Here is a 17305-nt window from a genome sequence, read left to right on the forward strand (position 1 = left end):
AAGCTGCTCCGGCATGCTTGAGCTCTCTCATCCCTTCCTCGCTGCTGTATCCACTATATTCACTAATCAAACATGAAAAGAACAGTGGAGGGGAAGTCACCCCGGGACACTACTCGAGTGGTGGACGTCTAATTGTCCCCCTTTTTGTTGAAGAAAAAACAGGCCATCACAGGCTCGAGAGCAGTTTGCAATTATTCCTTTGTGTCACTATTCTTACTGTGAATTTCTTAGCAATTGAAAACATTTGGGATGGTATAATATATAGGATCTACATTACAACAATTAACTAATTTAAGATGAGTTAAACAAAAAAGCGTGGGGGTACGTTCGTGGTTTGGGATGAACCCAAAACCATGAGATCATCCCAAATATCAAGTCTTTCAGCTCCGCTGAATCAGAAATGCAGTAGATCCAGTAAATGTTTGGGACATTTGACATGCCGTGTTGCAGCGTGCCGTCTGCTGCATCGATTACCTTGTAGCTGATTTGAAACTCTGCTCTGCAGTGCATGTGAGCGTCTCTTTCCTCGCTGCAGCAGCCGGTGAACGAGCCAGCCGGTGTCCACAGCGCATACCTGTGCTCGCTGACAAGTACTAACTCACTCTTCCTGCAGGCCATGACAGAGGAACGCACAGCAATCACAACAATCAGAAGATAAACACGGTTAAGAGGGAGGGGAAAGAGTGTACAGAAAAAAATAATAATTAAAAAAGAAGGTTAAAGAAGAGAGACGGCAGGAGGAGTGAGTGCGAGTAGAGGTGACGGAGAAATCGGGGGTAAGAAGGGAAGGAGACAAAATAAAAGTCAGGAGTGGCCTGAAGAATTTGTTTAGCTTGTGAGAGGAGGAGGGAGGGGAAGAGAGAACTCATCCACGAACACCTGTTTGTTGCTGACTAATAAATCAGCAGTCCTATTTATCTATCTGCAGCTCTCTTTTGTTTGGAGGAAGAGAAAAAAGCATAAAGTGAAGGCAGATGGAAAGGCGTCATAGCGTACAGTTCATCCCTACAGCCCAGTGAAGACAGTACATCATCCGCATTCAGAGAATCCCACACTGAGGAGGCAAATGCATTCATGAAACTACTTTTATTTTGGTCTAAAAGGCATTAAATGCAAAACAACTCACACACAAAATATGTCCTATATCGAGGTACTATTTTACTACTACTTACAGTATCTTACAACAACAACTGTCAGAAATCATCCATACAAAACTTCAAGTACAAAATATGGACATGCTCAGTATCCAAGCACAGAAGACATGTACAGTATGTGTGTATATACATTGCATACGAGTGTGCAGGTGTCTACATGTGCTCTTCATCCCACTAAGGTCATCAGATAACCTAGGTTTTTTCTTTTTCTTTTAAATGAACAGAAAAAGAGGCCTGTTGGTTCCTTGCCATCTTACAGTATCAGCTAGCAGTAAAAGGTAGATGCACTTTGACCTCTTGTCAGAGGTCAGCAGAAAGAAAACCACCAAAATAGAAACTCTGAGGGGCACAGTTGACTCATCATAGGGACTACTACACAGCCTGGGGGGAACCGGCGCTTTAATGTCAACTGTACGCACTGTTGTAGCACTTTGTCAGTTTTGAGAAAGCAAAAACACCCTAATGATGTCATCGGGGTGATCTCTGGGATTTAAAAGACTCCAAGTGGTGGGGAGAAGTGAAGTTTGGCGGAGTTGCAAATATGTGTTTGTAATAATATCCTCAGTGTCTCTCAACATAGAAACACAACAGTCCTGGACAATGTCAGGATATCATCGTCAAATTGAGAAGGAATTCGTTGAAGCTGGAGATTGTTAACAGTGAAAGAATGTTAAGGTCAGTGATTGGATGTTTTCGGAATTAAATTGCACTTTGGGAGATTTAATTATTACCCACAGCCACCCGACGTGTTATAAGAGCCAATTGACGGCCAACTTGCAAAAATATGCGTTACTCAACAACCATAACACTGTCGACTTCATGTATAATAGTAGCCCGACAGTCAGGACTGAGACGTTGAAAGAGACAAGAACTGAGCGTTGCTGCGTGTGTGTGTGTGTGTGTGTGTGTGTGTGTGTGTGAGAGGGTATATTTCAGCCTCTATTGTCCCCCAACAATATGAAAGTGCCATACAAAGCACATGAGTGCCCCTTTAAAGAGTAACAGAACAACTGAACCGTAGCGTTTCCCCCATTATCAGAAGGGATTTAATTGCTCTTTAATGTCAATAAAACCCAGATAGCATCAATGTAATACTGCTAATACTCAGGTTGGATCTGATGCACACTTCTGCAGGTATTAGATCAGTGTCAAACTGTAACTAGAGCAGACAGAAGCTGAAGTCTGCATTAACAATTCATGCCGCAAATGTATTAGCCACTAGAAATATAAAGACTTCAATGAGTGGGATAGATGTGGCTTCATTAATATATTATGCCACTTTAAGAGCGTTGCATTTCGGCCACGGATGTTATTAAGTTTTCCCCCAAACTAGCCAAATTCATTTCACTATTTATTAAAACACATTTTCTGGGCGTTTCCTTGAGGTCCGCTCATGCTCGGGCTTGGTTGCAGTCGGGTTGGTACCCAGTATGGATAAGAAAGATGTTGATCCTTTTTTGACCAAGGCGCGATTTTGTAACATGTGAAGATACATTTCTGTCAGCCTAAATATAAGCCGTGGACTTAAGTTGAAGCACTTGTGTTCTCCCGATAAAAAAAGTGAGTTCAGCCTCTGTTACACACCTGCTTATCTCAAAGCTTGTGCAGCAATTTGCATATCAGGGAATGAAATAAAACTAAATCCCAGCGCGGAAGCAGTATTCCAGTCAGGGACAAAGTTCACTCAAAGTGTTATTCCAGATGTGAGGGAGCGTCTTTTGATTCCTCCAATATCGCCTCAAACCACTGGTTTTCCGCACTGGAGTCCTAACTCATGTTTCCAAAGGACGCGTCGCTTGCTTCAGGGGAGGCCGTGCAGTTGGGTTAGAACACAGAAGGAATGGGGAAAGAGCACAGAGACAGAGAATTAGTTCTGTCAGAGGAATGGAGAGGGGAGGGAGAGAGGAAAGCTGACACAGACAATCTTTGTTGCAACATGCTACTAAGTTACAGTTGGCAGCTACTATCTTCTAATATATTGTGAAACTTGCAATAAACCAATAGGAATTTTAGTTGAAGAAGACAATTTTCGTTCTTTCTGAGAAAGTAGCCACTATAGGCTCGATGTCAGTCTAACATCTGCGTGTTGAGTATGAAGCTAGTCTGGATGTGCCTAGCATAACGTCAAGTGCAAGTGCTCGCAGCACCTACAGAGAACTAATTAACAGGTGGGCACAGTGACTGTGTGCAGCCTCCCAGAGGGTTGCCAGGTTTGGTAAAAAAAGAAAGAAAATGTAACGTTAGCATTGTACTTTTGCAAGAGCATAAAACCACAACCTGTGCTCACAGACTGTATCTGACCATCAGTGACGCAGAAAAGAAAGCTCCTGCTGTTAAAATGAATGATTTCTGAGCAATATTGTAACAAGACAAATTTACAGTGGAACACAGGTGAACTGTGCCCACCGGCACTTTAAAAATGTTTTTTACGTATCACCCGTCTGACGTCTTCGGCAACCATCTCCAAAACAGAGATAATAATTATTGCCACTAGGATTGTGTGCCGCTCTGATGACAGCTCCAACACAAAAAAAACAGTAACTATCATTCCTCGCACCACCGTGGGCCCTGCACTTCACAGATAAACCCTTACTTATTTATGACATACATCAACATAATGATAATAGATGTTGTACTGCATGTGTTGTAGCTTTCATGAGTGAAACACTTAATTTAATTTTCATTTAATCAATTGCTGTGGAGGGGAAAGAGTGTTAATCTCACTATATATTCTTCTCGAGAATGGCATTTACTTACGTGCCGTGCAGTACTCACCTGCCTTCCTCCAGTAACATTCACTACATGAGACACATGACAACAACATGGGTCAGAGCACAGGGACACACACACACACACAGACGCACGGATGAGGACGACAATACACCTGATGGGACTGTATTCTCCACGGAGGCTGTTATCCTCGAGAAGTGTGTGTTTGAACTGATTAACTTCCTTTTTACTGATTTAAAAAAGTAATACTGGAGGGAATTATAATACAAGCTCTATGGATGTAATCATATTCATCTGACATATTTGGCTCGGCTCCCACACAGATTACCTTTAATGATCATGTTGTGTGCAATGTAGCAGGTTTTTAACAGCAAGTTGAGCCGCAGGTGCTCTGAAATTGCTCCGTGGAGTTGTGTGCACGAGTGGGTAGCTTTTGAAAAGCTTTGCAATCTGGAATTCAATTATGAAAGTCGACAGTGACGGCTTTAACGCTGCGTGTGAACTCTGCTGGCGCTCCGCTTCATTGATTGCCTGTGTGTTAACAAATAGTGCAGAACATCAGCACATGAAAAAAAAATGGATTGTGAGATTTAGGCGAGGTATCATAGAGCTAATACGGACCTTCGTGAGTTTCTCATTTAATAACTATGAAAAGTCTGCATTACCCAGAATAACAAGGACATCGTTTTCTGGAAAGAAACTAAATTCTGGTCACCTTCATTGTATTTGTGTGGCAGCAGATTTCTAGCAGTTTGAGGGGCAGATATCAGAAAACCTCAGCTCAGAAAAACAAAATTTAGAAAAAGTGTAGGTTGAAAAAAACAGCGCCGAAGATAAATTTTAGTGTGATTTGGGTAAACTTTGAATTCCTTATGTACATTAGAAAGGTTTGAGGATGAATTTTACATGATGTATCACTATCATCTCTGCACATAAATGCTCTCATTCTCTCTCTCAGCCTCATATTTCCCTCATTGGAGGATCCCTGACCGAGAAGTCTAAACTCAAACTATTCAAACACAGAACTCGGGTGTCAGGTTTTATGAATGAGTGTGTTTTGCACTGCATTGCGTGTGTGTGTGTGTGTCCCACACTCTACTGACCTTGGCTGGATGTGCCTGGACTGGCGGGGGCGGCCCCTCGGCCTCGACTCACCAACAGAGCCTCCTGGTTTTCGGCCAGCGCCTGCTTGGCCAGGTAGCGCTCCCTCTTGATCTTCAGCTCCAGGGACTCGGGGACATCAGGCACGATCCAGTCGATGGCTCGCAGCACGAAGAACACCACATGCTGGCGGAGAGAAGATGTTAAAAGCAACATTTTGTGTGTTTGTATTTTGACAAAAACATTCACTAAGACCACTTATTTTATAGGTTTTCCTTGGAACTTTCAGCCACTCCTCATCTGTAAGTGTTTAGGAGCACCAGCATCTTTTTTTTTCAGTTGCCTCCCCCCAACAAAAGTGAGCAGCAGAAGGAGGGACTGCTGAACAAATTGGAGATGTGCACAGTTTGGAACAGTGCTTGATGAATGGAGACAGACGGGGCTGAAATAAATGCAACTGAATAAAGTGAGGAAGGGGCCGAAGGTAGATGCTGAGAAAGGTAATGGGATGTTGGAGAAGGAGGCGAGGACAAAGAATGTGTGACGTGTCAAAGAAAGCAGACATGGTAAGCTAGCAACGACAAAATAACATGTGAACTACTGATATGGGTCAGCATGACAGAATTGAAACGTTAAAACATACACAGAGAAAGGGCTTAATTGCTAAGTAGTTCAAGTATACACCTAGGAACAGAGGCACAACATGGAATAGGGATGTGGGTGAAATGTATAAATGGCTAAAATCACTGAAACAGGCAGAAGGAAACAGATTAGAGCAAATAGAGACAACACAGCTCCCCTCATACCTCAAAAGCAATGATGAAACCAAGCCGGACAGCAAGAAGCTCCCAGAAGAACAGTGAGAAGTTTCCACTCTCGTCTCTGTACGCTTTATACCTACAATAATAAATACAAATAAAACTGCAGTTACTGCAAACAACAACAAACTGAACAATGTGTTGAACATCGGTGGCACTTCCTCTGATCTGAAAATGTGGCATTTTTACACTTTTTTTTAGGGTTTAGCAGAAATTACACGACAAACAAACCATATTTGAGAGACAAAAAATATAATTTTCAACCAAAGAGTTTCTCCCACTCTTAGATTACACATGCATTCAGACAACCAGCAAACATTATACCTGCACATGGGGGTCACGTTGTAGTTCACTGGGGCGTAAGCTAAGGTGAAGTTGACGTATCCATGGAGATCATTGCCAAACTTGTACTGGTAGAGCAGACGAGGTAAAAAATCTGACGTGAAGGCTATGAGGAAAGCCTGCGGACGGCAAAGAGAAACATGACAACGGGTGATGCTGGAGATCTGGTCTGGCCTAAATGTCATTTTTAAAAAAGGGCTCACGTTGGCGATGACGGACAGGTGAGACAGGGCTTCCAGGATGTTGAACCAGACGCCGATGTTCTGGGCGCGCTCGGCCACCGGCCGGCGGTACTCGCACGCAAACTTGTGGGCGTCCAGACGGATCTCCACCCAGTTGTTGAGGAGGGCGAAGAGCGGAGCGAGGGGGAACGCTGCCACGAAGATGGTGATGAACCCAAACTGGAGCACTGCAAAGCAATTTAAACCTCTTAGATTATTCTTTTGACACATGTTCATCATAATCTATTTGTGTAAACATTTGAAGAGCAGTGACATCATGTACTTTGAACACAGTCGCTGATACTTGCCCATTTCCAGGTACTCTTCGAACAGGCCTTCACACTCCACCAGCTGGTAGTCTTCCTCCCAGCGCCGAGGCTCATGGGATGCATTATCCCCTAGCACCTTAGCCACAGATCTCTTCTGGTGCCAGGCCTTCACTTTACTGGCAGAGCAAATGAAGATGAAATCAACACGACAATAGCGTTAATACAGACCTTTGATAGTCGACACATGGAGGTCAGAGGTCATACACATACAAGGAAGCAGCTGTTGATTCTGATGTTTCATCTTATTCCAGTTTAAAATGCATTTTATTTTCGTGAAAACCTGGGTACAGACTACACTTTTTGCATAGAAACCTGTTAATTTAACTGTTGATGACTTGTAACAAGCATGGGTTGAGGGGAGTTTCATTTTTCTTCAAAGCTGGAAACATTTGAAGTTGTTGTCAGGGTAAGCAGCCTCTGAGGCTCAATCCTTTAAAAGAAGTTGCAGATGGTTTTATTGACTCTGGCATCTTGGTCATTAATTCTTACTCTGCCTCAAAACTGTCCGTACTACCATATGACCATTTTAGCTCAATCTCACTATATAATAGCAAACAAACAATCTTCTATGTTATTGTATTTAGGTATGACACAAAACAGGTGCTAAGCAGGTTTCTTAGCGCCTCTGTCATCTCCTCAGGGGCAGCCATCGTCTGAGATAAGAGCAGGAAAGTATGACTCAAAACAGGTGCGCTGATCCCAAGAGGCAGATACCGCCACACGCCGTACGCTCTGCCAGTGTCAGCGTTTGGATTCAGCCCTGCCTGCAACCTCATCTATAGGAAGAAAACGTCTTCTTCGAAGGACTGAGGCCTTGAATTTGGACGCAGACTGAGCACAGAAAAAACTAAAACCAAAAACTACTCCGAAGAAGCAGAACAAGCCTGGCTGCCAACTCACATTGTGTGTGCTTACACACTTCAATCCATCCACACACTACAATCCATCTCTCAATCAATCTAACAGCAGCTGCCCGCAAGGCTTCCCTTATGCGCTTATCAGCACAGAGATCTACATAATAATAATATATGGCCTTGATTTCACCCTGACAGCCTCACGCTTATGTAAAAGAAGTGATGTGCAAAACAGAACTTGCCCCTAACGACAAACTAAGAAAAAAAAGTTAAAGCAAAGAAAGCAGTAATGCCCCCTCCGATCATCTATTTAAATGTGTCAGGTTGTGTGTTAATTAGCTTCACCACAAAGCCTCACAGCTCTCCGTCTTCGGAAGCCCCTACAGACTGAAGGTAACTCCTTGGTTTACCGACACTCTCTGAAATCAGATTCTGCCCTGATACGCACCCACACACCCACACACCCGCACACCCGCACTCTGTGCCAGTGCTGCAGAGGTAACTGAACGTCAATAAGCTTCACTGCACCAAAACAAACAGCTGCAGTCGGGATGCTGTGCCGACTGATGCAGCGCCTCGGAAGAACACAGTGACAAATGTCATGCAGGTAAAACATCACGTGCCCGTATTGTGCAGATTCTACTTTATTCTGTTCTATTTCATTCAAATCAACAGTACTGTTTTTTTTAAGACTATTTATGAATTTGGAAGTATTTTCCAGTAAAACAACAGATGGCTGATCTCTCAGCAAAGCAGGACTGGTGTATGAGTCGTGTGGACAGGAAACATACGGGATAATGAACTCCTGAATGTTGTTGATGAGTTGCTTTCCCACCATGATAATGAAGAGTTGCTCAGCCAGTTCAATGAGGCAACCGCCGGGACCACACTGCAACACAGTGTGGAGACACACAGAGATGCAACTTTATTTTTACATATTTAGATAGAAAAATAAATACAATAGCAATGATACGCAATACTTCCTCCTTTTTACCATTTACTGGTAAATTATAGACTCACATCTTCATTTCTCATCCCAAACAAGGTCCCATAGTTGCTGGGGTAACCCACAAACCTACCCACGCAGAGAAGAGAGAAAGTTAAAGGCGGTCCTTCATTCATCAATATTCTGTGTGTGTGTGTGCGTGTATGTGTGTGTGTGTGTGTGTGTGCGTGTATGTGTGTGTGTGTGTGTGTGTGTGTGCGTGTATGTGTGTGTGTGTGTGTGTGTGTGTGTGGACTGACTTGTGTCTCACCTTCCTTTAAAGAAAGCCACGTAGAAGGGGGACGAGTAGAAGTTGACAAACTGGAAGATGAACACCTTGAAGATGAAGGCGTTGTCATACTGCGTTTGTGTCCTGTGCATCTCTACAACAGAGTAAACATGGACACAAGACATCGGACTAAAGTCACAGTTTTACTGTTTTACTGTTTGCCTTTGTTTCCTCTTCTTCTCTTGTTTGCCTAACAACGGGTTTGCTTCTAACCTTTAAACATGTTGTCATGTAACGTGGTGAATATAGCGTTCTCTTAACTTATAGAGACGATGGACAAAACTGTGTCAAAATGAACCGAGGAATAAACTGGAATCATTCTCTATAAGAGGAACTAAAGTGAAATTGACTTTGCCACTCTGAGTGAACTGTATCAGACAGCCATCAATTTGAGCTGTCCATGATCTGATTGACCTTTGAGTTCATTCTACTGTGTCTCAGGGAGAGAGACGACCAATCCAATAATCATTTAAACTGAAAAGGTCAAATATGAAAAATCATCATCGTATTTTAAAGTGACACAGGAGCTTGGGAAATTAAAGTGTGGGATGCACACACAACTCATAGATATCAGGGAAGCCAGCACGCCTGATATTGTATCGCTTCACTTCAACCTTTAACTCGCCATCAAGGACTTTACTGGTTCAGAAGACCGAGAAGTCGATGAGCACAGAGTTTTCGTCTTAGAAAATTGAAATCTCCACAACTTATGTAGAAAAAAAGAGATCAGAACAGAACAGAAGAAAATGGAGAGACCATTTGATGATGCTGCTGCAAGTGTTTACTGATATACATGTGCATGCTGCATATATGGGTACTGATCCTATTAATAATTAAATATGATTACTATTATTATCCAGTGTGTTTTATTCACCATGGCATTGTCCTGCAATGTATCCATTGTAATTTATTTTATTAAGTTTGTTATCATTTCTATCCTATTTTACATTCTGGCATTCTAACCCCGTGTTGTTTTTTCAATGTCTATCTTCCTTCATCGTACAGGACTATGATTTCTTGTATAAAAGGTGTTGTACAAATAAAGTCTACGATTACCATCATTACTCCAGATGCTGGGATCAAATTCAAGGCCTCATCTGCTCTTTGAGGAGTCTCATCTTTTAGTTAGTGGACATCCAGTGAGAGGCAGATATCAATAGAGAGCATTCTGGTTTGAGGTGTTGCAGAGCAGTATTGATTCTTACCCCATTTAGTGAGCTGCTCAGCTAATGCGGTGTAGACCTGGCCCATCAACAGGATAAGACCCAGACTCACAATACTGCTGGAGATGTTGGCTATTGTCCCTGCCTGGAGACGGGATCACACGCATGTATGTTAGGTAAACACGGACACACACACAGTTGTTGAAAAGGAGCTGATGTACACCTGTAGTCACTGCACTGCTTTTAAATAGAACAAATTAAATCCACACATCCATCGATAATATATATTTATATATAAATATATGTATATATAAACACCTCTGTACGCAGGACGGTGCTCCCGGTGCGGTACATCATCAAGCTGATGATACCTCGGCACATGACCACCGTCACCAGGAAAATCATCACCACACACAGCTGAGAGGGAGGAAACGGGGACATCGGGTGAATTGTTACTGGATTTTGTGAAGGAAAACAGCAAAGAGATAATCTGAACTTTTAAAGCACAGTGATTCAGTGTCGTCATTTACAATTCAGATCGCACACCAACACAGACAAAAAGGGAGCAGCGATCATCATCGACACCATTCCTCATTTCTCATATTTGAATGAGTTCTCCAGACACCAGAAGTGGTCATAGATACTATTCTATGCAGGCTGCATATACAGAGTTGGTACCATGGTAGCATTTCCCGGTTTCCACCGCAATCATCATTGTCAGTAGGGGGAAAATGATCCTCAAATCCCTGTCCAAGAACAAGTTAATCCTGAGACTGAACATAATGTGTAAGGTTTCGATTATCAGATCATATCCAGCCCTTTGGGCAAATGACCTGGATTCATTATGAGAGAAAGATTCAGTTACCACTGCGGGAACAGCACGCAGGTGTGAACTCCACCTCTCTTTCTCTTCAGGATCACGAAAGTACGAGATGAAAACTGAGATTTACTGAATAATGACAGTGATTGTTTGATTTGAGATTACGTCCACAGAAAGATTAGCGGAGTAATTAATCACAAGAATCGAACAAACTCCAATGTTTTGCATTACTTTTTTTATGGGTGATTGTTTTTTGTACTCTTTGTTTATAGTTGTATATAAATTGCCAGTTTTTAACATTAAAAAGCACGACATTTGCCTTTAAAAACACATGTAAAGTCTTACCATCATAATGATGACCATGGAGCCAGTGAACATCCGGGACAACCTGGTCTTCTCTGGAAAGTAGGGCTCTTTCACCCCAGTCACTGGGTTTGGCTCCATCGTCGGGGCCATGGCTGCAAACTCTGGACGAGGACGCTCCTGAGGGAACACAATGATGACATCAGCATCTCGGGACACACTCGTTGCTGTTTGGCTGACGACGAGCCTGCCGCAGACTTCAGGTCTAGCGGCCCAATGAGTTGAGACTACGGCAGGTTCTCCTGAGGTGACGCTTGTAACTTTGACATAACGGCACAAACGTGTTTTTTGTTGTTGTTGTTTACTCAGGATGGGAAGGTTACCGTATTCCATGGACCATTAAGGTCTGCAGTTGGACTCTGTTGGCATTGACAGCCCCTGAATCATGACCTACTTAAGAACCATGACGTTTACAGACCAGCATGGTTGTATTGTACTCTTATTGAAAGCAAGCAAGAAATGGAGAATTGTGAGACCTCTTCTTCATGGAAGTCCATGCAGTCCCAGTGATGGGCCAGGGTGGCCATCTTTCGCTTCCAGTACTCCAGGAAAGTTACGGCCCAGAAGGACATGAACACACTGAAGAGGACTGTACCTGGGTGGTCAAATAAGTAGCCCAACTGCAAAGCACAAAGTACATCAGCTATGAGTCTTTTTTTGCATTACAATAATAGAGAAGTTAGTGAAATGTTTTGAGGTCCGTTACCTTGGCCATGGTGCAGATATCCGACATGTTCCAGGCCTTGCATGTATTGCACAGAGGACACATCAGATAACTGGATCCGCTGTCACAGATGTCCTTACTGTTGACACATCGAAACAGATTACACACAATGGAAAAAACACGTTTGAAAAGCATTCAACAAGGACTGCTTTTGAGATTCTGATGCATCACGCAGCCGAGCGCATTCGACAGAAACTACACTTGTAGTTGTCAGTGTGAGAGCGAAGCGACTGGACAAAATAAATGTGATGTATTTTGCCTTCACACAAGGCAAAGGCATATTGATCGAGTGAGAAAACAGGACGGATGGACGGTGTTAAAATCGGTCTCCCAGTTTGCTGCTGACAGAACTGCAGAGCTGTTCAGTGAGTTACTGCAACCAAGAGTATGCTGCACAGATAAAGCCTGGACTCACTGAGACACGTCTGTCTTCCTTATTTATGTCCTGTAGAGATCATCATTCTGCACCAAGAGTTCATTATCACACAAAGACGGCTGCAGTTTGTCTCCGCAGACTGCTCTCCACCCATTATACACCAATCAGGGGCTTTAATCTATAGTCTGAGCTAACTAACCTCATTAATCTGGTATTCTTTCCTGAGATATTGACTCGCCCTCTCATTCTTGTGAACTGACCTCGTTACTATATAGCGGATGGATTTTCTGCCACTGAAAGCCACAAGATGCAATATAAAGAGCACAGCATTAGGGTACAAACACCCTCAACGATGTGTTCCACAATGCTGTGGAGGTAAAGTTGAGCCCACTGCGTTGATAAATAATGAAGAAGAATTTTGGCACAGACATACCCCTGTGGATTGAATAATGAAGTGGTTTGTTTTCATGCAGAGTGTACTCTGCTTTGATGCTTTGCTATATTTGGATCTAAAATGGTGCTTTAGCTTTACATCATTTTGGAGAAAGTGTGGAAGCAGAGTTTGAAATTTCTGCTCACTTTTAGTATCTATTTAAGAACCTTGTGCGTTAATAAGAAGCTGGACTACGACAATGGTGCTGGATGCCACGTCTTTAAAGCAAACGTTTTGGGGAGGCTTTCTTTAGCTGCTTAATGGAACCAAACCTGGCAACCGCACTGCGGCGACAAGTCTCCAGGAAGTCACTGCCCCCTGTTGTTGTCTCCCTATAATAGCTCCACCATGTCCATTACTCAAAACTACAAAGGGTTTTATTTTACATCCACAAGGGACAATTAAGAGGATGACACATTATAGAATTCCCTTCACCAAGATCCTCTCCAGCCGACTGAGATGAAGAGGAATGACACCACAAACAAACGTCTGGTGATCTGTTTACTTATCCCTTTTACTTTTTTTGTGTTACAACCATTGAGCTGTCGATCTGTGACACAAGCACAATATTCATACAACAAATTGTCGTACAAAATATCTCAAATTTGCCATCATTGCCAATAACTAAGGTCATACCGGTACAGATCAGGCTGTAGCAGTTAAGCTCATGACTACACTGAATTGAACCAGGACGTATTATTACACTACTTAAAGTACATTTCCGCTTTGCTCCTTTTCATACATGCAGTGTTCTGCATTTAAAGGCGTAGTTTCCGTGTAGCGTGTGTGGACTCACGCTGGTGTGTTGGTCCCCATGGACATGACTCCAGACACAAAGACCAGAGTTCCAACCACAGCCGCCGGCAGCAGCCAGGCTGTGTAGAAACCTGCAGAGACATAAAGCTGCATGAAGGAAAGGCCTCCTCGAGGTCGGTCGGGAGGCGTCGCTTCATTCTGAGGTTAATAGTTTTTTTTTGTCTCGAGTCTTTCACAACATTTTCTGTGGACAATGTGCAACACCAAGTATGCCACACTCTTCTCTGTGGTAAAATATAATGTATTTTAAGGTGTAGCCAGGACTTATGTGTTTGACAGTATGTTATATTGTTGTGGATTGTTAGTTGTTTTTGTTTTTTTTACAGATTTACGAGGACATAAATGAACTGCCAGAATTTATGAGGTAAGATTTGTTGAAAGCGAAAGTATTTTACTCCGAGTTAAGAAACCCTTTAAGTCAATCACATGGTCTTCACCATCTCTTACTATTTGTTATTATGTGACCAAACTTGTACACTGCTGATGACTACCAGGAGATGCAGATGAAAGCTCCAGAAAAAGCGTGTACGTCTCCCTCCGCCAAACTACTAATTTCAAAGCACTCAACCTAATGTGTCTGGATACAGATTTATATTCACCCAGCCAGGCAAAGTAGAGTGCAATCTTCTCTCCAAAGTACTCCCTGATGTGGTCCAGTGGTTGGTACTTGTACCATTTACACCAGCGGGCCCAGTAGTGGTAAAGAATCTGCCTCTGGTTCAACTCATCAGGACGGATCTCATACTTTGGAAGCTGAAAGGGGCCCTGTGGAGAAAAAAAAAAGAAAAACCTGTTGATCCGAGAAGGGAACAAGCGTTTTGTTCGATTAAAGAGCAGATGAATGACATCGGACCTCATGCAGCGGGAACGCCGCTGTATACACCCCTTCGTTCAGCAGCCTGTCCACACCGACCTCGGCCCTCTTCCTTTTGCCGTACACCGTCGTGGCAAGAATCTCATGCACCTGAAATAACACACAAACTCTCACTCCATGAGGGGATCATTTCACCGAGTACATGCACTGCAGAGGGATTCCCCCGTTACTCACAACACGGTGCCTCTGTGTATTAGTGAAGTAGGACTCATGGTTGTCGCAGCCGAGGAACCTGCAGAAGAGAGACAATCAGACAAAACACATACTTTTATATATTGTGACACAATCCTAACAGAATGCTTCTCTTCATCATTGTCGATTAGAAGGCACCTGGTCATCTTGGACTTGCGAAAGGCACATGTGTAATAGTCCAGCGGCCTGTTGGGCACCGACTCCCTCATCACGTTGGGTACGTAGAGTCTTTTCAGAACCTGAGCCGATGTGTTTAAATCTAGGTTTGGCTGTGCCTGGAAGTCAGACGCACAGCAATTCAGGATGAAGAACATGAAGTTACAACGCTTTCAACATTTTATTTGGCGACACCTGTGGTAACTGGTCCCAGAGTTTTGTTCGAAAATGTGGAAATCAACCATGTGGGGGCTGCGAACACATCAGCGGCTGCTTTGTCGGTAATGAAACAGATTGGTTAGTTTTGTGGATATTTGATCATGAATCAAAAATGATGGACAAATATTTTGGCAAGCCAGTAGTCCATGATCCAAAGAGGGTAACCTCATGGTTGCGCAACAGGAGAAGTCAAGTGATCATGAAAGAACAAAGTATTTCTGTACAATGTTGGATGGCAATTCGTCTATTTCATATTGACATATTTTACAGGAAAAATGAGAACCTTGAACAGCTTGTTGTAGTTGATGAAAGTTCATTGGATCCCCAAAATCAATTGAGATGGGCATCTGAATGTCTGTACGAATTCCAAAATGTTCCATCTCAAAGTTGTTGAGATATTTCAGTCTGGACTCACACCTGATCAGGTCACGAGCAATCTATAAAAATAGATTATAAGCAGCTGCACTAACCTGCAACGGAGCTCTCAGACAGAGTTCCTCTGCGTAGAACAGCATCACATCCCACGGAGCGCTGAGTTTTAGAAAATGGATCGTTTTCTTCTCGTTCGCCGTTTCCTCCTAAAGAGCAGCGAGGCCGCACAGACAGGCTCTTAATGAGGCCACAACGAGTAAACTCGCAAAGACGATATTTAATCTGATCCACTGCACCTTTTCCATGAGCAGTCCGGCACTCTCCAGATTCTGAACAAACTTCTCCCTGGTCTGGGCCTGCTGTGCCTTCCTTCGCTCGGACCTGCTGTTCTCCTCCGGCGGCGCCGCTTCCCCCTCCTCAGCGGCTGCCCGGCTCTTCCCCTTCCCTCGCCGTTTCTTCCGCGAGCGAACCTCCCACACCAGCACGAAGTCTGAACCCAGATCAACAAAGAAGGTCCCAAAAGGTTAGTTGGAGGACCGGCTCCGTCGACCTAATCAGTGAGCTGCTGATGCTACCCACCAATTTTGGTTTGTCCATCCCTGAAGTAATTTCCCACGTGTGGAACCGGCTGGTCACTTCTTGTGTTGCAGTAACTGTACATGGGATCCTCGCCGCCCGCATCATCAACAGCAGCGGCCGCAAGCTAAGAAGCATCCAAAACAGCCGAGTTATGATCAAAATCAGTTCATTAAAAACAAGTTAAAACTGCTTTTCTTCTGTTCTGTACACATCCTTTGTTCAGTTAATTGGCTCTCAAAGAGGTTTAACCCATACGATCCTGTGCCATTACTCAGCATCATAAAAGCCTCCACTTTGCAATAATGAGGACAGAAAAACGATCACAGAGCTTTTTACAGTCTGATTGGGAACAATCTTCCAGTGCAGTTAAAGTCCCGTTACACAACAAAACATTCTGGATTCATGCCAGTGACACCATTGTACTACTGTGGGTTTCAGATTTACTGCAACATCCCAGAGAAGTCAGTGAGGGGTGAAGGGATGAGCAGAGCAGCAGGGGTATGGCCGCTCGGTGAATGGGCAGCCTTTTTTCGATATCTATGCGATTCCTATATGAAAAAGGAAAACATATTGCAGCCTTATATGGGTGGGGTGGGAGGAAGAAAAAGTGAAATACTGCTCACCCATCTCGATGGGATGAAGCTCCCGTTCTGCAGAGTCCCATAGCCGTCTGTGGCTTGTGCCTCAGCCTCGTAGTCCAGATCCAGGAGGACCTCTCTGTCTCCCTTCCTCAACATGATGAGGCAGATGATGAAAGGTGCTGTGGAAGAAATTCGTGCTCATCACTGAAGTCACATGACATAACACCGCTTTAGAGCAAGAGGCAAGAAAAAGAGAAAAGAAGGGTCGATACTGCACCTCCACTGTGGTGAAGATGAGGCTACCGCCAAAGTCTGGATTTGCAGCAATCTGTGCCTCCCTTGTCTTCTCCCGTCTTCCTCTCCTCTGCATCCGTCGGGCTCCTCCGCTCCACTGCCAGATAACTGTGGAGTACCGTAATGGACCGAGCATGCTCGCAGCAGCAGCAGCTGACACTTCACAGCATTTTTTGTAACACAGCGCACATCCCCACATAAATAATGCAATAGTCAGTGTGGGGCGGGGAATGAGAGAATCTGTAGCAGTCTCATTATGCGGGATGTAACACGTGTTTGGGGGGGCAACCTCCTCTTTGATGTGAACGGGTATTCCCTCATCCACATGAGCGGTTTTTGCACATATTATCTAATTGGTTTTAAAATGTACACTTGATTAACATAAATTACTACCAGCACTAGAAGCAACCACGGGCGCACGACTGTGGACTGTGCACGCTTCCAAGTGCCGATGGACGAGATCCCTGTTAGTGGACAGCCTGAACAAGTAAATGCATTAGAAATGTAGGTGAATTTGTTT

The 17305-nt window shown here is 43.7% G+C and overlaps 1 protein-coding gene across 2 annotated transcripts; it reads right to left on the bottom strand.

Moving 5' to 3' along the window:
* Nucleotides 1-1102: 1102 nt before the first annotated feature.
* On the bottom strand, nt 1103-16871 carry ano11 (anoctamin 11). Of its 2 annotated transcripts, none has more exons than XM_068598014.1 (24): nt 16769-16871; nt 16534-16670; nt 15911-16034; nt 15628-15821; nt 15430-15537; nt 14723-14859; nt 14567-14624; nt 14372-14482; nt 14118-14283; nt 13499-13589; nt 11876-11972; nt 11646-11789; nt 11152-11289; nt 10305-10403; nt 10029-10131; nt 8806-8917; nt 8570-8624; nt 8341-8438; nt 6675-6811; nt 6349-6554; nt 6128-6264; nt 5792-5882; nt 5040-5171; nt 1103-2953 (listed from the first exon to the last, which is right to left on the bottom strand). In XM_068598014.1, the coding sequence occupies exons 2-24, from the start codon at nt 16645-16647 to the stop codon at nt 2927-2929; spliced, it is 2679 nt and encodes an 892-aa protein (XP_068454115.1). In that variant the 5' UTR covers nt 16648-16670; nt 16769-16871; the 3' UTR covers nt 1103-2926. The 2 variants fall into 2 exon arrangements, with proteins under 2 accessions (XP_068454115.1, XP_068454114.1); XM_068598013.1 differs by having other exon boundaries at nt 4988-5171.
* Nucleotides 16872-17305: the final 434 nt, after the last annotated feature.

The sequence above is a fragment of the Clinocottus analis genome, unplaced genomic scaffold (assembly GCF_023055335.1).
Source record: "Clinocottus analis isolate CAN_PGR_092001 unplaced genomic scaffold, fCliAna1.0.p SCAF_4, whole genome shotgun sequence".
In the NCBI taxonomy this organism is placed as follows: Eukaryota; Metazoa; Chordata; class Actinopteri; order Perciformes; family Cottidae; genus Clinocottus; species Clinocottus analis.

What these genes read in the sequence shown, in the direction of transcription:
- ano11 (XM_068598013.1), bottom strand. Translation starts at nt 16,647, where the DNA reads ATGTTGAGGAAGGGAGACAGAGAGGTCCTCCTGGATCTGGACTACGAG. An exon ending in GCACCGTCCTGCGTACAGAG is followed by an intron (nt 10,132 to 10,304) that starts GTGTTTATATAT and finishes TCCCGTCTCCAG; the next exon opens with GCAGGGACAATAGCCAACAT. An exon ending in TCCAGGCACATCCAGCCAAG is followed by an intron (nt 2,954 to 4,987) that starts GTCAGTAGAGTG and finishes CCTCCCCTGAAG; the next exon opens with CAAGCGACGCGTCCTTTGGA.